Source organism: Sebastes umbrosus, chromosome 12 (assembly GCF_015220745.1).
Source record: "Sebastes umbrosus isolate fSebUmb1 chromosome 12, fSebUmb1.pri, whole genome shotgun sequence".
Taxonomy (NCBI): Eukaryota; Metazoa; Chordata; class Actinopteri; order Perciformes; family Sebastidae; genus Sebastes; species Sebastes umbrosus.
In genome coordinates, this window is record NC_051280.1 from 26889519 (window position 1) to 26914722 (window position 25204).

At 41.9% G+C, this 25204-nt stretch overlaps 1 protein-coding gene, 1 long non-coding RNA gene and 1 pseudogene across 2 annotated transcripts; 1 reads left to right on the forward strand and 2 right to left on the reverse strand.

The window, feature by feature from the left end:
- Positions 1-1478: 1478 nt before the first annotated feature.
- LOC119498136 lies at positions 1479-8786 on the forward strand. Its single transcript, XR_005209064.1, has 3 exons — positions 1479-1751; positions 8346-8348; positions 8774-8786. It is a non-coding gene; the product is annotated as an uncharacterized LOC119498136 (long non-coding RNA).
- A 2289-nt stretch (positions 8787-11075) lies between these two features.
- Positions 11076-17657, reverse strand: LOC119498131 (solute carrier family 22 member 13-like). Its single transcript, XM_037786670.1, has 10 exons — positions 16117-17657; positions 15917-16020; positions 15617-15771; positions 14559-14727; positions 14353-14473; positions 13987-14081; positions 13658-13872; positions 13200-13308; positions 12743-12949; positions 11076-11636 (listed from the first exon to the last, which is right to left on the reverse strand). Exons 1-10 carry the CDS (start codon positions 16489-16491, stop codon positions 11567-11569), a joined length of 1620 nt encoding a protein of 539 aa, XP_037642598.1. The 5' UTR covers positions 16492-17657; the 3' UTR covers positions 11076-11566.
- On the reverse strand, positions 17632-24556 carry LOC119498132 (annotated as a pseudogene).
- Between the last annotated feature and the right edge of the window lie 648 nt (positions 24557-25204).

Sequence of the window (25204 nt, forward strand, 5' to 3'; positions counted from 1 at the left end):
GTCATTTCCATTATTTCCTCTCTCATACAGTTGTGGTTTTTTCCCAGACCTTTGCCAATGAAACTGTTCCTTACCATCTTCCCTTTCTCTGTCATCTTCCCTCCTTGACCTCTCTCTTTCATCCTGCCTCATCGATCTCTCCCTCTCCCTGCTGGACGTATACAGGGGTCCTGTCCTCATACACAGACTCATAGTGTCAGATGAGTCACCACCGTCACTATGCTCGTCTTTCCCGCATGCTTCTTCTAAGTCTTGTTGTAATTCTCTTTCTTCCGCTATCCTTCTTCTTCTTATTTCCTCCCACATTCTATCCTTCTCTTCCTTTCTTCTTCTTTTCCCCTGCTCAGTTTCTTCTTCATCTACCCGCCTACCCTTAGGGTCAGAGGGTTTGCTTGGGGAGTCGACCATCAGTGGTGATATGGGAGATGTTAAGTTCTGTTCTGAGATTGTCTCCCCCATTAGATCCACAACCCCAGGCTGATTTCCCACTCTGGTTAACCCTAGCAGGCCCATTTCTAGGAGCCGGGTCCTTCTTTCTAAATCTTCTCTGTTCCTTTTTCCCTCAGGATCTTCTAGCCATAGTCTGCCCCCCTTTACTTGAAACTGAGGCATTTGGACAGTCACGAGAGGTTAGGAGGGTCGGGCACATCAGCCGCTGGGGGAGGGGGTGTGGGAGGGAAGTCTTTGTCATCATATGGGGGAGGTGTAGTTGGTGTTTCTCTCATTATCATTTGATGTTGTGGCATGGGGGGAGGATCGGGGAATGGGCCATGATAATCACCTAGTTTAGGGTACAGAGTACTCTCTGTCTTAGGCTGTTGTTTTTCCTTTTTTGAAGGCCATTGATGGCCTAATTCAGTCACTGAGGCTAGATACACACAATTAGCTTGGGCCAATAAGCTGGCTTGTTTTTCCACGTGTTTTTTTTCTTTTACTCGTGTGAACATGTTGCTGTTTTTCAATTGTTTTCTACTTTCAGCCAAATCGTCTTGCTGCTTTAATATGGTCTTTCGAACTGCCAGGGTAACAGCTGCCTTAGAGTCCTCTTTGGGAAACTCCTCTTTTTCTATCATTCCTTTGAACCAGTCATCCAAATCCCTAGTTCGTTCTGCCCTTTTCCTTGGGTCAAAGGTGCATATCACATTTGTCCTTACTTTCGCCCACTGTTGGCCGAAGGTTAACCCATTTTTGTTAGAACCGCCTTTCTCCTCCCAATCTTTGTCAAATTCTCCGTCCATTCTGTCCAGTACTATTTCACACAGGTTTATTCAGTTTATGACAGTAACTAGATTCAGAGTAAATGGGTCGTTATGCCCCCACCACAGATCCCACCAACACAAGCTTCTACTAACGGTCTCCCGTCAGCGGTGCTGGCCCGGTATCTGAGGCAGTTTTAATTTTCCTCTGAATACTAGTTATTAATGTACACTCATACAGGCGCTCCAAGCGCTATTTTTACTAAACTCTAACGTCCCAGACGTTACTAAACTAGCGCTCCAAGCGCACTACTCTAGCGCTCCAAGCGCAGCGTTCCAAACGCTTTTCTAACGTCCCAGACGTTACTAAAAGGGCAACTTTCCTCCTTTTAGTTTTCAAACAGTAGTGATATCAGAGTAATTGGGTCGTTATGCCCCCACCACAGATCCCACCAACACAAGCTTCTACTAACGGTTCTCCCGTCAGCGGTGCTGGCCCGGTATCTGAGGCAGTTTAAATTCCTCTGATGTACACTATCAATACAGTTTATTAGTGTTCCAAACACCACAGTACGGATCCCAGATCCTTTTTAACTAAGATCCCAGATCATTAGCGGATCCCAGATCCTTATTAACTAAGATCCCAGATCATTAGCGGATCCCAGACCCTTTAGGATCCCAGATCCTTTTAACTATGCAACTTGATGTTTTTAAATAAACAGAGATGTGTCTTACTCAGCAAGAGAGATTAAATTTAGAGCCTATGCCAATATGCAGATTTGATTTAACAGGTTCTGCTTACCTTTTGCCTTGTAGTCAGGGATCCCTTATTCTCTCTCTCACTGAGTCGTCCAGTCTCTGGCTCGCGTCACTCTTTCTGAAGATCACGTCAGGGTCACCAATTTGAAGGAATTCCCCTCAGGGAGTCGTCACCTTCATGCGTGTTGGTTTATCTTCTAAGCAGCTGCAAGCTCAGAGTAAATCATAAACAAATACAAGTAAGTTTAAAGCATAATCAGTATCAATTTATTCCGAAGATATACTCATCAAAGTTGCACAGAGTTATTACAGAAGTTCTGGATTCATCAATGTGTCCCTGATACCATGCAACACGGTTTTCAGTTCGCAGAGAATGAACCCCGAGCTCTGCTATACGTTTACCTTTATACACATTAGCAGGCGAACCCTGGGGAAGGGGTCAGGCTTTCTGCAGACCCAATACACAACATTATTTGCATGGTCATCCTGTCCCTTCCCCCATCCGCTTTTACCCCCAAGGCCCTTTCATCCTTGTAGCTATTCCTTTACAGGCCCACTCAACATTCCATCACGAGATAATCCATGTGATCATTCTTGCCCCGTCTTACATCAGTCAATTATCTGTAGACAGTCTAAGCCTAGTATTTAACACCAAACTCGCTAAACTCACAACATAATTAAGTTTGTTACACAACAACAGTTTTATCATGATATATTTCCAACAATTCCTCTTTTGAACTTGTCCAAGTTCACTTCTGTCCTAGAAATATATTCTCATGAGGCATTCATCATTATTATACTATATACAGTGTTACAGTTTTTTACACAGAGTTATCATCTACCACCTCGTCCTCTGAGTCATGATCATGGAACTCTATGTTGAGTAACCCCTGTGCTTCTGTTGGTGAACACATATTCATTTGATAGGCAGGTAGTTGATCAGGACGCCTTTTCTCTATGGCAGTTACTATAACCTTCTTTCCCAGATTTGTGTCTCATACAGCTCTTTTTAAGCATACAGATATAGAATGTATAACATAAGATGAATCATCACCAACGTTATTACCAAATAGAAAAAGAAAATACAGTCGACTTGCCCGTCTGGCGACATCGAGATTTAAAATCTGAAAGTGATAGTTTACCCTTTATAGTCCGATTAGCCCGTTCAACTTTGCCTTGCGATTCTGGGTGGTACACTGAGCCAAACTTATGTTGAAGACCTAAGACCGTTTCCACCGTCCTTAGGTCTTTGTTTTTGAAATGAGAACCATTATCGGATCTGATTAGTTTTGGAAAACCATGTTTTGGTATATAATCGTTAACCAGGCATTTTATGACTGATTTCGCGTCCTCTTTTCCAGTGGGATAGGCCTCAATCCACCTGGAAAAGGCATCCACAATTACCAAGAGAAACCTTTTCCCCACAGCCCGGACACCCATGTCAGTGAAATCCATAATCACTTGTTCCCCCGGACCCTGTGGTTTCAGATATGTGCCCACTGGAGGCTTGTCCGTGGGTCTTATGTTACACGCCTGACAAACAGCACACTGTTGTACAAAATCCACCACAACTTTCCTCTTTTGAGGGAACCACCATGCATCCAATGCGAACATCATTATTGCTACTCCTGCGTGGCATAAACCATGAGTCTGTTTCAACATTGACGGGATCCATCCCTCGGGCATGACAGTTTTCCCCATTCTTCTGCCATAAGCCAGTGAAACAATCAGAGGCACCTGCGTCTTCCCAGGATTTTTTTTCATGCTCGGGAGCGTCCTCCTGAGCTTTTTGTACATCATCTATAAAACTTCCTATGTTTTCAGCTAATAACATTATGCATTCAGCGACATACCCTGCAGCAGCCTTTGCTGCTTCATCGGCAGCGTTATTCCCAATGCTCTCTGGATCACTACCCTGTGAGTGTCCTTTTACCTTTACCACAGCCACCTTCTCCGGAAGGTGGACAGCAGCCAATAAGTCTTTCATGAGTCCTTCATGAGCCATAGATTTATTTCCGCTTGTTTTGAATCCTGCCTGGACCCAACCTGACATATCCCTGTGTATTGCGTTACATACATAAGCTGAATCTGTAAAAATATTGACAGTTTTACCCTCGGCCAATCTAAGAGCACATATCATGGCAGTTAGCTCAGCAGCTTGAGCTGATTGTTTGCCCTCAAGTGGGGCAGATGACATGGTTACAGGATTTGCACCGTCGTCAGTACAGGATACAACAGCATATCCAGCTTTAAGTCCCTCTGTAGGGTGCCTGAAACAGCAGCCGTCAGTGAAAAGGCTAAGATCAGGATTGGTTAGCGGTAAAGCGTCGAGTCCTGGTCTCAATTTCACAAAAGGTTCGGATTTTTTCAGCACATAAATGTTTTCTCCCCCCCCTTCAACCATATTGTCTGCCATGTTACAGCCTTCGTGTACAAAGGAAACATGTGGTTTTGATAATATCTGTAAGATCTTGGTTTGTCGCAATGGAGTGAGAGTGAAACACGCTGATGTAACGTAGGCTACAGTACTATGGGAAGTGAGAATTTGGAGTGGGTGGTGCATGACGATATGACCCACTTTCTCCACTATTTTAGCCAGTGCAGCTGCATATCTTACACAGGGACTAGCTCTCTGCTCTGGTGTGTCCAGTAAAATACTGCAGTAATAGAGTACTTTCCTGTCCCCTCTTTGCTTCTGAAATAGAACACCATGTGCTGTGGAGAGCTGTTCCGAAACGTCAAGATGAAAGGGCTGGGAGTAATCAGGGAGGGCTAAAGCAGCCGCCTCAGCCATCTCTTGTTTCAGTCTGATGAACCCCTCCTCCCCTTCTTGCGACCATTCCAGTTCTGCAGTAAGATTCCTCATCCCAGCCATAGTTACCATTTGTCTTAGTAACTGTGTGTCTCCTGCATAGTTAGGAATGTACTGTCTGGAATAACCAGTTAGACCTAGAAATGATAACATTTCCTTCACCGTTCGTGGTTTTGGGTGATGCAAAATCGACTCTCTGTGTGCAGGTGACATAGCAGTGCCTTTAGCTGTAATCATTCTTCCCAAGAATGATACCTGCGCTCTGCAACACTGGAGTTTTTCTTTAGAGACCTTATAGCCACAACTATGTAGTCTTAACAACAACACATGCGTTAAGGATAGACACACCTCGGCCGAGGGTGCTGCCACCAGCAAGTCGTCAACATACTGTACAATAAAACATCCTTCTGGGAGTTCCAACCCTTTTAAGTGTTGTCTCAATGTTTCATTAAAAATAGAGGGTGAGAGGATAAACCCCTGTGGTAAGACATTATAGGTTAATCTTTGTCCCTCATAGGTAAATGAAAAAATATCCTGTAAATGTTCTGCTAATGGTAGACAGAAAAAAGCATTAGCCAGATCTATACACGTAAAGAAGGTGTGAGCCGGAGTGAGCATTGAGAGAGCAGAGTGGGGGTTGGGCACTGGTGTGACTTGAGTCAACACCTCCTTGTTTATGACTCTAAGGTCATGAGCCATTCGATACGATCCAGAGGGCTTTATTACCGGCAGGATGGGCGTATTCCACTGTGAATACGATTTTCTTAACACCCCTGCTTTTATTAGGCCCTTAATGGTAGGAGAGATCCCTTTTGCTGCTTCTACTTTATGTTTGTATTGTGGTTTCCAAATGGGACAGTATGAGTTCATTTCAAAGGTCACTGGTTCCATATTGCATCTCCCCACATCGAATGGTCCTGTAGACCACAAAGAGGAAGGGAGAGTAGCCAACATGGAAGTAGCTCCTTCCCCATCGGTCATTTCACATCCGTGATGACGCTGCAACGAGACATTCTCACATCTTCCCCTTACGGTCCCAAAATATGATATTTTGTAATGTCTTCCTTGGTCAGCCACCCATACTCCCTTTAATGTGGTTTCCTCCCATCCGGTGAGGTGCCCTGCTTCTTTACACATATTTCCTAAGTCTTTTGCTTGATGTTTTGGAGCTAATGCTAACGAGATATGGGAAACAGCATAATCTGAAAGACGGTACCATTCCGTTTGCTCTGGGGTTAGGGACACTACAGCGGCCACCCCTTGTGGTCCTATTATAATGTCTGTCACCTGTAAACACCATCCTTTATCAGCTAACTGCTGTTGAAACTCATCTTGATATTGTAAGTCACTTTCCCTGTCATAATTTAGTGTGCAGTGGAGAGGATCAGGAACGGGGAGATAGGGATGAAGGGCTCGAATCCATGGTTGCCACTGTAGATAAAAACCAGTAGAGGTTTGGGTCATCCAAGAGAACCCAATATATCTCAGCCATGGGTTCTATGTCCTGTGGGTCTGATAGTTCTTTTAACATCATTTGATGTGTTTTCCCTGCTGACCCGGAACAGTGTACTATCTGTCCATTCGGGAATTCCACTGATATTCCTTCCTTGGAACAATGTACTGACGCTCCCAGTGCAGCCAGCACATCTCTTCCCAAAAGATCTCTAGGACATTCTGGTGCATATAAAAAAGAATGCATCAAACTCTGAGTTCCATTTTTAACAGTGAGGGGTACCGTAAAAGGTAACTGTTGTTCCTGGCCGGAAAACCCTAAAACAGACACATAGTGAGAGGATAGTTGGCACTGTGGTTCTGCCATTGTTGAATACCGGGCTCCGGTATCCACCATGAACCATCTTCTTTTTCCGTTCACTGTTAATTGTAAGCAAGGTTCGGCCAATCCCTGCTCTTTTCTGCTTTCTAGGCTTCCCTATAGTCCCCAGGGAGGGGGCTGTTGATAGAGGGAAGCCTGAACTGGTGCGTACTGCTGGTTGGGAGCCTGTGGGGGTGGGGGTGGCCCACCCTGACTCTGCTGCTGGTTGTTGCTGGGACATTCTCTTGCCCAATGATCCAGGCTTCCACATAGGAAGCAACCTCCTCCTCCAGGGGGTCCTCCTCTTCCTCTTCCTCTTCCTCGTCCTCCCCCCCTTCCTCTTCCTCTATTCTGTCCCTGTCTGTTCTGATAAGGTGCATATTGAAACGGGGCAGGTGGTGGGGGGCCATACTGCTGGGGTGCGTAATATTGCGGATATGGTGAAACTGGAAGTGGGGCAGGTGCGGGAGGTGGGATAGGTGCAGGTGTTTGCACCATTTGTTTCTGTTTTTTGTTCTTCTTATCCTCTGTAGCACTGTCCCTAGCTGAGGCTAACTGTAGTTTCGCTAATTGTGCCACTATTTCCCTCATTTCCCCCATCTCACTATCTTTCTTATCCTCATGTTTGCTCCAATGATGTAGGAAGTGTGTTTCCCATTTCCCCACATCAGCCCCATGCATATCGGGATTATTATCCATAGCGTCTTTCACTCCGTGGGGTGCATACTTTAGGACTGCAGCCCTGAATGGGTGTTGGTGATTTACTTTATCTGGATTATGTCCAGATGCATCTGCCCATTCTTTTCTACACCTATTTAGATATTGTCTTCCGGATTCGTCTGGCTTTATTTTGAAGACCAAGCTATGTAATTTTCCTGCAGGTATGGGATATTTTGCCCTTATACTGTCCCCTAAAGGAGTGGCATAGCTTGCCCAGGGTCTGTCATCATTCACTCGAGTGGTGTTTGCTTCTTCCTCTAATTCTCTTTGAACCCATGTTGACACTCCTCCCCCGCCCATAAGTGCTCTCACATCTCCCATAGAGAGTTCCACACCCCGAGTCTGCGCGTCCAATGCTCTTAACCATGCTCCTCCTCCTTCTGTTAGTTCGGGCATTAAAGCCAAAATAGCCCCTTTATCTCCAGCCCCAAATGGCTGATATCGTGGGCCATTGGTACTCTGGATTATTGGGAGCATATACTCTTTACCTGTTTTCATTACTTTATTATCTTTTCCTCGTCTTCTCAAATCATACCCATGTAGTGGCCCACCATCGGTGTCTAATTGGGCAGTAAATCGTCCAGACAGTATACCAGGTTCGTCATTACCATTATTTCCTCTCTCATACAGTTGTGGTTTTTCCCCAGACCTTTGCCAATGAAACTGTTCCTTACCATCTTCCCTTTCTCTGTCATCTTCCCTCCTTGACCTCTCTCTTTCATCCTGCCTCATCGATCTCTCCCTCTCCCTGCTGGACGTATACAGGGGTCCTGTCCTCATACACAGACTCATAGTGTCAGATGAGTCACCACCGTCACTATGCTCGTCTTTCCCGCATGCTTCTTCTAAGTCTTGTTGTAATTCTCTTTCTTCCGCTATCCTTCTTCTTCTTATTTCCTCCCACATTCTATCCTTCTCTTCCTTTCTTCTTCTTTTCCCCTGCTCAGTTTCTTCTTCATCTACCCGCCTACCCTTAGGGTCAGAGGGTTTGCTTGGGGAGTCGACCATCAGTGGTGATATGGGAGATGTTAAGTTCTGTTCTGAGATTGTCTCCCCCATTAGATCCACAACCCCAGGCTGATTTCCCACTCTGGTTAACCCTAGCAGGCCCATTTCTAGGAGCCGGGTCCTTCTTTCTAAATCTTCTCTGTTCCTTTTTCCCTCAGGATCTTCTAGCCATAGTCTGCCCCCCTTTACTTGAAACTGAGGCATTTGGACAGTCACGAGAGGTTTAGGAGGGTCGGGCACATCAGCCGCTGGGGGAGGGGGTGTGGGAGGGAAGTCTTTGTCATCATATGGGGGAGGTGTAGTTGGTGTTTCTCTCATTATCATTTGATGTTGTGGCATGGGGGGAGGATCGGGGAATGGGCCATGATAATCACCTAGTTTAGGGTACAGAGTACTCTCTGTCTTAGGCTGTTGTTTTTCCTTTTTTGAAGGCCATTGATGGCCTAATTCAGTCACTGAGGCTAGATACACACAATTAGCTTGGGCCAATAAGCTGGCTTGTTTTTCCACGTGTTTTTTTTCTTTTACTCGTGTGAACATGTTGCTGTTTTTCAATTGTTTTCTACTTTCAGCCAAATCGTCTTGCTGCTTTAATATGGTCTTTCGAACTGCCAGGGTAACAGCTGCCTTAGAGTCCTCTTTGGGAAACTCCTCTTTTTCTATCATTCCTTTGAACCAGTCATCCAAATCCCTAGTTCGTTCTGCCCTTTTCCTTGGGTCAAAGGTGCATATCACATTTGTCCTTACTTTCGCCCACTGTTGGCCGAAGGTTAACCCATTTTTGTTAGAACCGCCTTTCTCCTCCCAATCTTTGTCAAATTCTCCGTCCATTCTGTCCAGTACTATTTCACACAGGTTTATTCAGTTTATGACAGTAACTAGATTCAGAGTAAATGGGTCGTTATGCCCCCACCACAGATCCCACCAACACAAGCTTCTACTAACGGTCTCCCGTCAGCGGTGCTGGCCCGGTATCTGAGGCAGTTTTAATTTTCCTCTGAATACTAGTTATTAATGTACACTCATACAGGCGCTCCAAGCGCTATTTTTACTAAACTCTAACGTCCCAGACGTTACTAAACTAGCGCTCCAAGCGCACTACTCTAGCGCTCCAAGCGCAGCGTTCCAAACGCTTTTCTAACGTCCCAGACGTTACTAAAAGGGCAACTTTCCTCCTTTTAGTTTTCAAACAGTAGTGATATCAGAGTAATTGGGTCGTTATGCCCCCACCACAGATCCCACCAACACAAGCTTCTACTAACGGTCTCCCGTCAGCGGTGCTGGCCCGGTATCTGAGGCAGTTTTAAATTTCCTCTGATGTACACTATCAATACGGTTTATTAGTGTTCCAAACACCACAGTACGGATCCCAGATCCTTTTTAACTAAGATCCCAGATCATTAGCGGATCCCAGATCCTTATTAACTAAGATCCCAGATCATTAGCGGATCCCAGACCCTTTAGGATCCCAGATCCTTTTAACTATGCAACTTGATGTTTTTAAATAAACAGAGATGTGTCTTACTCAGCAAGAGAGATTAAATTTAGAGCCTATGCCAATATGCAGATTTGATTTAACAGGTTCTGCTTACCTTTTGCCTTGTAGTCAGGGATCCCTTATTCTCTCTCTCACTGAGTCGTCCAGTCTCTGGCTCGCGTCACTCTTTCTGAAGATCACGTCAGGGTCACCAATTTGAAGGAATTCCCCTCAGGGAGTCGTCACCTTCATGCGTGTTGGTTTATCTTCTAAGCAGCTGCAAGCTCAGAGTAAATCATAAACAAATACAAGTAAGTTTAAAGCATAATCAGTATCAATTTATTCCGAAGATATACTCATCAAAGTTGCACAGAGTTATTACAGAAGTTCTGGATTCATCAATGTGTCCCTGATACCATGCAACACGGTTTTCAGTTCGCAGAGAATGAACCCCGAGCTCTGCTATACGTTTACCTTTATACACATTAGCAGGCGAACCCTGGGGAAGGGGTCAGGCTTTCTGCAGACCCAATACACAACATTATTTGCATGGTCATCCTGTCCCTTCCCCCATCCGCTTTTACCCCCAAGGCCCTTTCATCCTTGTAGCTATTCCTTTTACAGGCCCACTCAACATTCCATCACGAGATAATCCATGTGATCATTCTTGCCCCGTCTTACATCAGTCAATTATCTGTAGACAGTCTAAGCCTAGTATTTAACACCAAACTCGCTAAACTCACAACATAATTAAGTTTGTTACACAACAACAGTTTTATCATGATATATTTCCAACAGATGGCATGCTCTGTTCTTTTTTCAAGGCCAAAGGGAGGAAGGAGTCAGAAAGAGATAACCAAGAAGAAGACATGCAGCAGAAACATCACGTGCCATAAGCTCATGAATATTAATATTGTGTAAACCATGAATAGGCTGGATCAGGGATAGCTCGGGGTTCAGACTTCGCGAACTGACCCATGCACTGTATGTTGTCAGGGACACGTAGGTTGGATCCAGATATCTGTAAACTCTTTTATTTTACTTATGCAACATTGATTGTTCGGAATAAATTGTATTATTATGCTTTAACCCGTCTGTTTGGAAATTCTCTTTGTCACACAAGATTAACCAACACGTAACTGGGCCTTGAGCTCTCGGAGGTAGAAGGCCAGTTCCTTCATACAACAGGTGAATGGTATTTGGTTTGTGCCTCCCAAGAGGATTAAAAGATTACATTTGGGAAACTCAATAATAGTATGATTTTCTCTCATTCAGAAAAATCCACAGACCATCAGTGTGAAGACTTTTTATTGACAGCTTCTGCAATCGTATTTCAGTAGAAAGTTGATCTCAGAAAACAGCAAATATTTTAAGAAACATGCTACTTTGTCCTGAGTCTGGCACAAGAGGTAAAGACATCATTTCATTAAAAATAAAAGGGTTTGTTACCTTGTCAGTAACTTCCACAGCTATCAGCTCTTAAGATTTGAGATATCTTGTGTGTTTAAATTTGGCATGTAGGTGGCACAACAAGAAAACCAATGGAGTATCCAAAATGTAAAGCTTGAAAGTACTCAGTAAGTTTCATGCCAATCTTCCAATCACAATTTGATATTTCTTGTGTACAAAATGGAGGCACCAAAACATGAATATCTACAACAATGTGTGATGACGGTGGACCAAAGTGGACCGACAGACCAGCTGACCAATAAACATTTACTATCCTGAGTCTCTGCTGCTAACAGAGCAACAACGAACGTTAAGTAATTGAAGTATTCAGACTACAGTTTGGTAGATTTGCTTTGTGCAGGCTTGTTTAATTCACTTTGGTTCTTCAGGCTTGTCTTGTTTCTGTGGGAGAAAGGAATACACAGAAGAGTATGTTAGTTCAGTTGGATTGGTGTCCCAATGTGGGGCGTTTTGTTACATGTGACCTTTTCTGTAATGTATTTTGTTTGTCAAAGTAACTTTTTTATTTATAAAAAAAACTACGGAAACAAAATGAGTTGTTTGACCGTCCTTCTTGAGCCCAAATGATAAAAGGGAATCTGGTTCAAGTTTTCATTTTCGGTGACTTAAAGGAACAGTGTGTAACATTTAGGGGGATCTATTCGAAGATGTATTTGGAGGTGGAGCCCCGTTCATTCCTATGAAAGTTGCTCAGTGGCGCATGATGCCAAAATGGCTCGATTTCCAACTGGAAAAGTCCCTGAATCTTCCGTCGATCTTATACATCCATTGGGCCCATGGAGCAGGTGAGTAGCGTCCGCTCGGTCAAGGGGTCGCAGCCGTCACGCTGTTGTCACGGTTTGCTAACTCCACCTCCCAGCCCTCGCTCCAGCCTCGGTCTGGGTCTCATTCACATGAACGGAGGAAGGGAAATAACTCTGGATTCGGCTATTAGTGCGTTTTATAACTGGGAAATTGATTCACCTAAAAAAAAATGATCCTCTGAGTTACAGACGTCTCTTTCCCAATGTAAGTCTATGGGAAAAAGTATTTTTGGGCCCAATGGCCTCACGTGACGGACACGGAAGTTCCAGTACTGCCGTTTGGCCACTACGAAAATTGGGCTCAACGACCGGCGCTCTTCCTGGGGCCTTGGTCCTCTTCACAGAGCCGGCCGCCATGTTTCTACAGTAGCCCAGAACGGATAAACCAAACACCGGCTCTAGATGGGGCCATTCGCATTTTCACGATTCCACTTCGTAAACCGTATAGTTCTCCTGCACGCTTTGCAACCTCGCTGCTAGATGCCGCCAGATCCTACACACTGCATCTTTAAGATTGATTAAAAGTAGCTCTGTTCTAATTTTGAAATGTTAACACAGTTATTCATACTGAACTAAAAATAAAAAAATCTTAATTCCTACAAAATATTTGTCATTTTCACCTTTTCATTTAAAACCTACACTAAATGCTGTCTTGACTTATCTAAGTCACGCATGCAGCTTTACCTGTTGCCCTCGGCCTCTTCGGTTGAATCGGGAAGGTCTTTTCTCCTGGTCTCAGGAAGCACGAAGCTCAGAGCTCCACTGATCAGTGTAAGGCTGCTGAAAACGATGGTGGGTATGGACCAGTGGTACACGGCCAACATGTTGAGCAACGGGGACATCAAACCACCAGCTCTGCTCGCAATGGAGCCCAAACCAGACGCTGTTTGTCTGAAACATGTATTCATAGTTAAAATAAGTTTAAGTACAGTACAAATAATAAAAGTGTACAATAGGGGTTCGAGTAAGGGTTAAATCAGCAGCAACTGGACTTCAAGACGTTTCACTTCTCATCCTTACTCGGATACTGTGACCTGGATGACTGAGAATCTTCACAAACATACAATAGTGGTTGTATTGCCATTAATCAGTGCTTTTATCTTGAATAGAAACTTGTTGGATGGAGATGGGGACGGCTTACCGAAAAGATGTTGGGAACAGCTCCTGTACATACACATTGCACACGGATCCTGCCCAGTTTAAGAAAAAACGTCCTGCAATTGCTAATGTGGTAACAGCAACAGCATTACCTTGAAGAGAACAACACAGTGTCGGATAAATAAAAAAAAAATACTGTAGAACAAGCAAACATGCTAGCGACCCTGTGAGGTTGTTTTTAGAATTAGGCAATCCATCCAATATTTTTTAGATTTTACTCTGAACCAAAAAAATGTCAACCTACTAGTTGAGCTAGAAGAAAAATGAGGATGCCACTTACATCATTAGCATACACCATCTGGTAAACATGAATATCTGTACTACATTTGATGGCAAACCAATCCGTTAACTAACTAACAACCGTTGCCATACCTAGCCACTAGCTGCTGTTGTATCTAAAAACAGACAGAAACCAGAGAAACACCATCTGAAGTGCTTTACCTTTAGGAACAGCTATGATTAAGATGCACATGAAGCCCCCAATCAGAAGAGTTGACATCAGTGACACTTTTCTCCCCACTGCTTCTAACAGCCAGATGCAAAGTATATGAGCTGGTAGTTCAGTCAGACCAAACATAAACTGCGTCAGGAAGATGTCCAAGCCAAAATTTCCCACATTGAATGAAATGCAGAAGTAGGCAACATTCAGTGAGAACCTGAAGAAAAACAAAAACAATTTGAAATATGAATTGTAAAATATATTATTATGCATTTCAATGCGCAATTTTATAGGCTTGGAGTTGTTATGTGTATCATAAAATGTAACTTACCATGCCAATGTTAGGGTAAAGAAATACTTCCTAAGCACAGATGATTGCATAAGACTTATTATGCCTCCCCTTTTCTCAGTTTCTTTCTCAACAATCTGTAATGCACAGGGGGGCGGACACAATATCATGCTTACATTATCTTGTATTTGCAAATCATGTCATCCAACAGCCTTTCAAAAAGTATTCAGTTTTTGTTCACACTGTGTCAGAAAGGTGATGAACTCTGTTATATTGTTAACTCTTCATGTAAGTTGTTTTGTAATTTTGTCCTAAAAACTTACACAGTCAATTGGTTGTAGTGTTTCTTATGTAATAATATTTTCACCATAAATATAAAATATAAAAATGTTTGTGTAGAATCAGTACCTTTTCCAGCAGAGACTCTGGAACAGTGCGTTTGTTTATGGCTGCCACTTTGGTAATCAGCTGTTTTGCCTCTTCTGTCCTTCCTCTGTCCAACAACCACCTGGCTGATTCTGGAATAAACCTGTCAGAGGCGAGGGCAGTGACACTTATCAATAATTTACTTTTAAAACAAAGGAGGCTAATAAAAAGAGAGTCAATGCACACACCATATGTAAATAGCAACAACTGCAAGAGGAGCTGCTGCGATTAGTTGAGCCATTCTCCAGTCTCTGATGAAGTAGATCACACCAGCGAGGACGCACTGTCCAAGTGCACCAAATAGCTGAGTCACACATGATCCCCATGATCTTTTGGACGTTCCGGTCCACTCAGTGGCTAGAAACAGGAAATCGATGACAGTTAACCCTGAATTCCATACACGAACATCCCTACCAAGAATTATGGTGGCCCAAAATTTACAAAACATTGTAAAAGGTTATTAGACAAGTAAAAAAAAAAGAAACCTGAACACATCAATAAATTATAATAGTAAAATTCCATAATAATCTTTCTGCATATTGTAATTTAAGTGTTCTGACAGGAAACTAGACTTCTGCTCCTCCTCATTGCTCTGTTTTCAGGCTTTAGAAAATCTAGCCCGTGACGGGAGACTTTGACCAATCACAGGTCATTTCATTGAGAGAGAGCGTTCCTATTGGCTGTGCTCCGGTCATGTGACCGGTGCTTGGCGTTCCTTCAAGATATCTCAACATGGCTGTCGGGTCACAAACTTTCTCATTTTACAGCTAAACCGTACACTACAAGATGTTTCTGAAAACATTTGAGGCGAGAAATAGGCATTAAAGTAACAGAATATTGATTCATATTTGATCAGCGCTGCCTAGTTTGACCGTTTGGTCGGAATTCGTGAGTGATTGACAGCTGGCTCTCATAGAGAGCAGATCTCAGATCAGCTCTGACTGCTTGTTTTCCTCCGGTCTGTGAAATCTTGCAGACGCCATTAGGAGCACCGGAGGACACAGAGGCACAGGATTTTTTTCAGGTTACCCTTTCTCATGCACTATCATCAGGATATAGTGACCGTTTTATAAAAATAACTTTTTTTAAATCATATTTGTTCCACTACTTTGTTCCTCTACTTCAGCTTTAATAATCAATCATTAATTAATATCAAAATCTATAATGAACATCTCAAATTATGAATCATAAAACCCTGAATTGTTGTAAAAGGTGAAGGAGAGTGAGATGAAGGAGCATACTGTACCCAATATGACGGAGTTCAGCCGATAACCTCCGTAGCCAATTCCCACCATGAACTGGGATGCAAAATATAAATAGACGTTTGGACATAATCCAGTTGTTAAACTAAATATGAGCATCAAAATGGCTGGAATCTGAGCTGCTCGTTTACGACCAAACCTGTAACAGATAAAACCCCTCCGATCAGCATATGTGATAGCCTATAACCTCCTTTTTATGAGTGGAAGTGTGTGATGGGATTTTGTTTGAACAAGATGATGCAACGTCAAGAACACATATTCTGTACAATGTCAAGTACACTTACGATTCAGCAAAAGGTCCAAATAAGAGACAACCAATAAGAATGCCAGCCATCAACATGGCTCGTGCCACTTCCAACAAATTAGCCCGGTCACAAACTAGATCAAACTGTAGAAATATGAAACAAAATGGTTAGTAAAGGAGAATTTTATGCAGTTAATATTTGTATATTATAAATGACTATGAGACAGGTCTATGACTTACATCAGTGGCTATGGTGGCTTCATACAGCGTGTTGAAGTACACCCATCCATTCTGGCACCCTGTGGTCACATTGAGTCCGTACTCCCTGATGGCACCAATGTCCCAGTCCACAGGGACAAACATCCGACACCTGCTGAAGGTCCCATCCTCCTCCCGGGGCAGAGTCAGGTTCAGCTGCTCCTCTGTGGTCAGGTTAGAGTCAGCCTGAAGGATCCAGTCTGTCTTACAGTGTCGCTCTGGATCAGACTGAATGAAATATACACTGGCAAAGTGAAAAGGCAGAATGACATTTGGAAAGCAAAGAGCAAAAAGTATGGTCTTCTGAAATAATCCAAACTCTCCTATATTCCTGAGAATCACTCCAAAATCAGCCATGTTCAGAGAGAGGGTTTCAGTTTAGATATGCGGCTGGAGGATGACCTTTATACAATGCCCATTAATGTTTAAACCCTGAACTGCAAGTTTCAGGAAGGATGAGAAGTCCTTAGAAGAGGTGGCCTTATGATTATTTAACAAGATACGTCACTTGTGTACCGTTCTGTGTGATATCTTCAGAATTGTGCTTTTGCCCCACAATTAAATTTACCTCAGCATTCATTGATCAATAACTTTTTATTCCAAAAATGGTTTTGCAATTTTTTGTGCATAAAATTTGCAATCTTGCAAAATACAAAAAAAAATTTACGGTGTCTTAACTCAGTATAATCTGCTATTTCCAGCACAGCTACTAATAAAAGCACTGTATAACTGATGATTCTTTGCAGACAGTGTACTATAACTTTTATTATGTCTCATAGAAAGTGCTGTTGATCTTTCACCAACTTATACAATATGCTGACTCATCAAGCGTTTCTGCCAGCACCCTTACATGAAACCTGTTACATGATATGGAGTCAGCATCTTATTTCTATTTTATTTTTATTATTATTGTACTCTTTTATGCTCACAAGCATCCACCCTGTGACGAAGGGTCACAAAAAGATATCGCTTTGTCATCCTCGTGTTGGCTCACATGTGAATTTGTAACTTTGACGTAAGAAGTATCTGACAGTTAGCTAATCATGAAGTAAAACAGCTTGTTTTCAGACTGATAAGAAGTTGTTAAAGGACAGCTACAGGTCACAAGTCGTATGTTTTAGACACTGGAACAGTTTCTGTGTGCAAGTTTGTCAATGCAGTTGTGATGATAGAAAACGTGTAGCAGCAACATCCTCTCGCCCCCCGCTGTGTTTACATTTCCAGATCAATTTATGCATTTAAGCTTATTCCTCTGCACTCCACTCTGCTTTTGCTGCTGTGCTGTCCCTACCTTTCCGGGTTCCTCACTCCTTCCTGCTTAACAGCAGTCATTAAGCTGTACTTGGCTGCTACTCAAGCTCAATAAGACCAGTTTATGGTGCTAAATGGCACAATACTGCTGACCTGACCTTCTCAAAAACAAAAGAGACTTGTTAGACCTTCTCACAGCAAACACACAGGGTGACTCAGCAACAGCGAAGGCACAAGACCGTCCAAATAAAATGTTTGACTAAAAGATGTATAGCTCATGTTGCACAAAAAAAAAAAACGGTATTCCGACTAGAGTTTGGTGGATTTTCTGCTGTTGTGTTCAACCATGTTGGAGTCACTTCTTGTCGTATTCCTAGAATGAAAAGGAAGACAACATTTAGATCAGGGCTGCACAATTGTGAAAAAATATCTATATATATAGCTTTTGCGATATTACAGCTGATTAGACTGTTGTCAGGCCATTAAATAGGCGTTATCAGTCGCTATAAGCCCCATAGATATGGGTCAATAGGGGCCTACTACACCCACTAGTAGGTTTTATCATTGTAGGGATTTGGCAGTAACAGGTTTGGTTATTAGCTAATTAATTAATAAATAATAATATAATTATTAATATTAATAAAGATTATCAATAAACATTAATAATAAACGGGGCACCACCCTGGAATCAGGGACCAATAACCAAAACGTTAATATAGTCTCATTATATATACTAAACTATCAATTTGGTTTCCTAAGAGGCCACTGATCAGAGCAGAGCTGCTTTGCAGCTGGAGAACAGCAGCTCACCTCAAGCAGGTCAGCTTGGGTGAGAAGGTGAAGAAAGAGGAGGAACAAAGAGATTCCTCTGGTTTTGTCCTGGGTGAATTTCACACTTATGTGTGAATTCTACAGTAGCCAATGGCTGCTGAGCTTGGTCCACAGCCAATGGCTGCATTACTCAAGGATCCTGAGAGGCATAGTTCATTGTCTTTGCCACCAGAAATGGTAGGTCCCTACATCATCTATTCACATGGTAGATCACCGAAAGAAGGTATAAAAGAACATGAAAGCGACCTCTAGCGACTGTAGTAAATATGACAGGAGCAGAAGCGGAAGTCAGGCGCTATAGTATGGAAATGGTGAAACTTCGTAAGTGGTGGAGGTCAGGGAACCAACATGGTGTAGTTGTCTTTGTAATTATTTTAACAGAAAAACACAATTTTTTCCCCTAAACTTATCAAAGAAGTTTGTTTTTTTGCCTAAACCTAAAGAAGCCTTTTTGTTTGTGATCAAAAAGTGACATTTCATGCAGTTTTACAACATGTTAAAACGTGTTGCTTTTAAGTTTCACTTTCACTTTTACAATGTAGTAGGCGTAGCAGGCACCTACTGATCCACATCTATGGTGCTTATAGCGACTGATAACGCCTATTTCATGGCCTGATAACAGTCAGGTGGATATTAGAGGGAATGATAATTTTAACATCATTATACTCATTTTGATTGAAAAACATTCAAATGATTATGGAGTGATTTTTTTCAGGGATCTGTATTAAAACAAAGATGTTTTCTTAAGTCTGTAGAATATGATGTGTAGGTCAGGACATCTCTGCAGCACCACAGTATTTAATTTTAAATGGTATTTTGACAAACATCTCGCCTTTAACAAATATTGCGCCTCCTGCGTTTTGAAAATAGCAGTAGGCCATACTGCGATTTTGATAAAATTTTGATTAATTGTGCAGCCCTAGTTTAGATTACATAATCCTGACCTTTAACCTTTACGTATTTGAGTTTTTCTAACAAGAAGAGTGACCTTTGTTTAAATCACTACCACTGTGTACCTATATGAATAGTTTCAAATTATTCACAAATTATAATTTTTAGATTTAGTTTTTTTGTACGGATAAAACAAACAAGATATCACATGTTGGGGAGTGCAAAGTTGTCAAATGCAGTTCTAGTATGGATGGATGCCTGTAACTGACCCCAAATAAAAGCCACAATATTACCACAGTTCCTCAGTAAATCATGCAGCTTGCTTTACCTGTTGCCCTCGGCCTCATTCGTTGAATCTGGAAGCTCTTTTCTCGTGGTCTCAGGAAGCAGGAAGGCAAGAGCTCCACAGGTCACTGTAAGGCTGCTGAAGACTACGATGGGTATGGACCAGTGGTATATGGCCAACATGTTGAGCAACGGAGACAGCAAGCCTGCTGCTCTATAGGCTATGGAGCCAACGCCAACAGCTGTTTGCCTGAAAGAGTTGAGTGCACTTTCAAATATATACATGTGTAGAATATATATAATTACTAGGGCTGTCAAAGTAATAACGCGTGAACGCAAATTTGTTTAAAACACCATTAATTTCTTTAACGCAACTTGTGATTTTACGATTCTAGCGGGCTCAGTTTTAAAGCTAGCGTGAAGCTAGTAGCATCATAGGAAACTAGAAAGGAATCCATTGGTACCAACCGTGTCATACTAGCTTGTCAGAAAGGAGGCTAAATAACGCTCCAAACTTACAATACATTTTGGCGAGGAAAAATTTGAATGGCCATTTTCAAACTGGTCTCTTGACCTCTGACCTCAAGATATGTGAATGAAAATGTTTTTTATGGGTACCCACGAGTTCCCCTTTATGATAATCACATGCAGTTTGGGGCAAGTTATAGTCAAGTCAGCACACTGACACACTGACAGCTGTTGTTGCCTGTTAGACTTGAGTTTGCCATGTTATGATTTGAGCATATTTCTTTATGCTAAATGCAGTACCTGTGAGGGTTTCTGGACAATATTTGTCATTGTTTTGTGTTGTTAATTGATTTCCAATAATAAATATATACATACCTTTGCATAAAGCAGCATATATGTCCACTCCAATGTTGATAAGAGTATTAAATACTTCACAAATCTCCCTTTTAGGTACATTTTGAACAGATAAAAAATGTGATTTATTTGTGATTAATTATTTTAATCGATTGACAGCCCTAATAATGACCAATTTATATAAGTAAACTTGTATTTTGCGTACCTGACAGAAGTAGGAAACAACTCCTGAATGTAGACCATACATACTGACCCGCCCCAGTTCAACAAGATCTTTCCAATGGCTGTGAGGGCTGTGATAACAACAGCGCTGTCTGTAAATAAAATGTAAGTACAATGTATTAAATCACTGAGAGTCAGATGGATGTATCCTCCATGTACTGAATGCAAAGGACAGGAAATTCACCTCGAGGGAAAGCCAGCGTCAAGAGGCAAAAAAAAACTGCCTGTCAGGAGGGTTGCTATCATGGATTTCTTTCTCCCTATCAACTCCAGGACCCAGATACAGACGAGATGTGCTGGAGTCTCAGTGATCCCAAACACAAACTGAACCAGGAAGATGTTCAGACCAAACTTACCCACATTCAGAACGAGGCAGAAGTAGCCGAGATTTAATGAAAACCTTCAAACCACAAGACGTGATGCAAAAATTGTATTTAATTAAATTAAAAGCGACATTCCAAAATGTGCTCAACTTACCACGCAAAGGATATAATGAACAAATACTTCATCAGGATTGTTGATTTAAAAATTCCTTTGAATCCTCCACTTTTGACTTCTCGTTCCCCAGTTACCTGAAGGGCAAATGTATTATTATAATATAGAGGATGACACTTAATGTGGCATCATTGAGCAAAATATCTGTAATAATGTTTCAGCATATTGTAATTCAAGTGTTCTGAGAGAGACTTTTGCACGTCCTCATGGCTCTGTTTTTAGACTTTAAAAAGTCTAGCCTATGACAGGAGACTTTGACCAATCACAGGTCATTTCAGAGAGCATTCCTATTGGCTGTTCAAAGAGATTTTTTATGTTAAAGGAGTCATGATTTTCGTGTCTAAACAATTACAGACAAGTTTGAAAAATGTCACACGTGTTGACGCTTTAGGAAGTTACAATATGAGGCTATACTGTTAGCACGATGTTAGTTCTAAACTTTTTTATCATCTAATTGTATATAATTAGATTAAAGCTTCAACTTGTTATGTAAATATCAATATAAACTGCAATGGTTCAATAAAGGATAAATAAAAAGATGATCATATACGCTAATGAACTTTTAACCTTTTCTAGGACATGATTGGTTCATGTTTTAGGGTGCGTCAATATTAAAATAATTTAATTAATTAATTAATTAATTAATAAAAAACAACAACATCAAAACAAAAAGTGTTAGCATCGTCATTGGGAGCATGTTAGCATGCTGAAGTTAGCGTTTCAGTTTAAAGCACCGCTGTGCCTGAGTGCAGCCTCACAGAAGTACTAGCGTGGCTGCAGACGGTTAAGTCTTGTTTTCATTAAAGTCTCATTTGCTCAAATGTCATTAATATTGAATCTGATTTACCTCGTCCAGCAGATTATCTGGGATTTTCTTTTTATTCATTGCTGCAACTTTACGTATCAACTTATTCGCTTCTTCGGTTCTTCCCTGTCCGAGCAACCACCTTGCAGATTCAGGGATCCACCTGAAAAGATGAATCGCAATAAAAATGTTGGAGTCACTCATGAACCGTTATTAATTTGTCTTTTTAGTTTCACAATCTGATCTACCAACGAGGTTTATTACACAGCAATGTTCCTGAACATACTGTAAACACACTGGTTTTGCGTTATCTCAGTATATGAAGTGAACACTATGAAGCGAAGAAAACGTATATGTATGATCAGGAAGTGTGTTAACGTCCAAATACAGGTCTGAGCAAAACGTAACAAATAATAAAGTATTAAACAACACTTACCATATATACAATAATACCAAGGCCTGCACTCCTGCCATGACATACTGTGCTGTTCTCCAGTCACGGATAAAATAGGGCAGACCAGCCACGCCACACTGTCCAAGTGCCGCAAACATCTGGCTCATACAGGAGGCAAAGGACCTTTTGGTGACCCCAATCCACTCCGTAGCTACAAACAGAATTTAAACACCAAAATCACTGCAGAACCAAGGACCAGGACAATTCCATGCTTGTGATATTGACCATGAAAATCAAAGAAATGGTGGTTAGATAGAAAGAAGTCATACCTAATACAGTGGAGTTAATTCTATATCCTGAGATAGCAGCTGCAAGCATGAACTGTGACACCATGTAAACGTAGATATTCGGAGACAGGCCAACAACTATTCCGAATATTAGCACGAGGACGGCTGGTAGCTGGGTGGTCCTCTTGCGGCCGAACCTGAAGTTCAGAGAAGTGGGTGACCGACACAGGTTTGAAGGTTTAAATTTTTCCTTAATGTATCTTTTTAAAGTCACTTACGATTCAGCTGTAGGTCCAAAGATGTAAGAACCAGCGAGTAAACCAGTCATGAAGATTGTCTGCACAATTTCAGCCATGTTGGACTTGTCACAGACGAGATCAAACTGCAAAAACAACAGTGAAAATCAGTATAGGGAAGTCAGCGCAGGTGATACCAAATAATAAGTACTTGACTTACATCAGTGACTATGGTGGCATCATACAGCGTTTTGTAGTACACCCATCCATTCTGGCACCCTGTGGTGTCATTCAGTCCGTACTCCCTGATGGCGTCGATGTCCCAGTTCACAGGGATAAACATCCGACACCTGCTGAAGGTCCCGTCCTCCTCCCGGGGCAGAGTCAGGTTCAGCTGCTCCTCTGTGGTCAGATTCGAGTCATTCTGAAGGATCCAGTCTGTGTTACAGTGTCGCTCTGGATCAGACTGGACAAATAGAAAACTACAAAAGAAAATGGGCAGTAAGAAATTTGGGACGGATAACAAGACAATGAGCAGCTTCTGGAAGAAACCAAAGTCGCCGATGGTTCTCAGAATCTCTCCAAAATCCACCATTTTCACATAGCAGATGAAGTGTGAAACTAACTCGGGTTAAGACTTTCTTTTTAAAGCTCAAGTCCAAATAAATGTTTAACCAACCGAAGCGGTGGTGAGCAAAAATGGTTGACCTGTTAAAGCTACGATAACAAAGATAACAAAAACGTGGCTTTAAAGACATCACATTTCACCCATTGACTTCCATCATGTGACTTTATTCAGCTACTAAAAATCATTTGCGTGTGTTGACATTTTTTTTCAATAAGCTATACATGTCAAGGAATCTCTTTTTGTATGTTGTCACAAATAGTCCACTTCAAATTATGCATTGTACACATTTCATAATCAATGATATTTTTAAAAATATATGTAATGATCTGTAAAAAAGAAAAAGAAAAGAAAATTGCCAATTAGGTGATTAAATCAATACTAATCATTCAGTGACTCCTTAGAGAGGCAGAACAATGGTTTTCTCATGAGTAAACAATAAAGGGGAAAGAAATTTGGAAACTCTAAGTGACTTTAAGCTCAGCGCCTTTGATGATCAATCATTTTATCACCAAAATCGCACACACACGCGCGCACACACACACGGGGAGGGAAAAGTGTAACCTGTGCCGCCCGTCTTATTAAAATGACATTTTTATCCGTTAGCCTTGGACAGGTTTCAGTGAGAAAACTGCATATCATGACATCAAAAGCACAGAGTGTGTGATTACAAGCCCCATGAAAATACTCGTGTTAACAACAAATCAATAAGGTGCCAATTGAACAAATAGTTTGTGCATGATTAGTGACGCTCTGACAAAAAGGCCAACAGTGGAAAACACTACAAAAACAAATTCAACTCTTGTGTACTGAACATGAGTCTCAATCTGCCTTAATCTATATTTACAAGTAAAATGTTCCTCTTTATCTGACACTTAAACAGTCGATCTACATCGTTACATACAAACCTCATGGTGTTTGCGTGACAGTGCATGGAGTTGCCATCATACGTACATTTACAACATCTTTACATACACCATTTACATCGGTACCGGAGCTAGGAGCTGTTATCGCAGCCCCTTTGCACGCTGGTACATAACAACCATACAGCTACACGGGGAGTGACGACAGTGATTTGTTGGTGAGTGTTTATAAAGCAAAGAGACTACAGTACTGTCAAAACAACTTGCCTTGGGACAAAAAAACTAAAGTCATAGGCTAACTGGCCTCTGGAGGAGTTTAAAGGGTTACTTCAGCCAATATATGAAAAATGTACCTCTAGTGGTATCCGGACATGCAGATAAGTTTTATTTGTTGAGGTTTTGAGGGATTCCGGTGGACCACCATGGGACCTTATTTCGGAAAAAAAGAGACCTTGATCCTGTTTGAATAGCGCCACGATCAGACACAGGATCTGTTAAAGTATAAGACTGAAAATACGTAATTAGAAAGACTACACGCCCAAAAGTCGCGTAAGAGACATCTCTCTCTCTGAAACTACGATGCTTGTGTGTTTCGTACTCACACAAGCAACGGGTCTGATCGTTCTTTCTCTTCCCGTCTGATAAAAAGACCAGGAGTCGCTGGATAAAACCCATCAGGTAAGATACTGTTACATCTGTTCGTGGTCGTTGGTGACGTATATTGTGCGAGATGAGAGACGTAGTTCATGGAGCGGTTTCACACAAAACTAAATGATACTACGATGAACTGTGACTTTCTTGACTTGCAAAATTATGTTTTAAATTGACAAACATCATATGTGTGATTCATGGCGCAATTCAAACGGGATCAAAAATTTGTCTCTCGCTGTTGACTACCGTATATATTTTTTCCGAAATAAAGTCCCATGGGGTCCACCGGAAGGGGAGGGATTTCGCCTTTCTATAGACATGCTGCTAGTCTCCTAAAGGGGCGGGGCAGTGGCGAAACCCACGTTGACACAGATACAGGAAGCTGACTCTCGGTGTGCATTAGTTCATTGAG

What these genes read in the sequence shown, in the direction of transcription:
- LOC119498131 (XM_037786670.1), bottom strand. Translation starts at nt 16,491, where the DNA reads ATGGCTGATTTTGGAGTGATTCTCAGGAATATAGGAGAGTTTGGATTA. An exon ending in GTTGTTGCTATTTACATATG is followed by an intron (nt 14,474 to 14,558) that starts GTGTGTGCATTG and finishes CGCCTCTGACAG; the next exon opens with GTTTATTCCAGAATCAGCCA. An exon ending in CAGAGTCTCTGCTGGAAAAG is followed by an intron (nt 14,082 to 14,352) that starts GTACTGATTCTA and finishes TGTGCATTACAG; the next exon opens with ATTGTTGAGAAAGAAACTGA.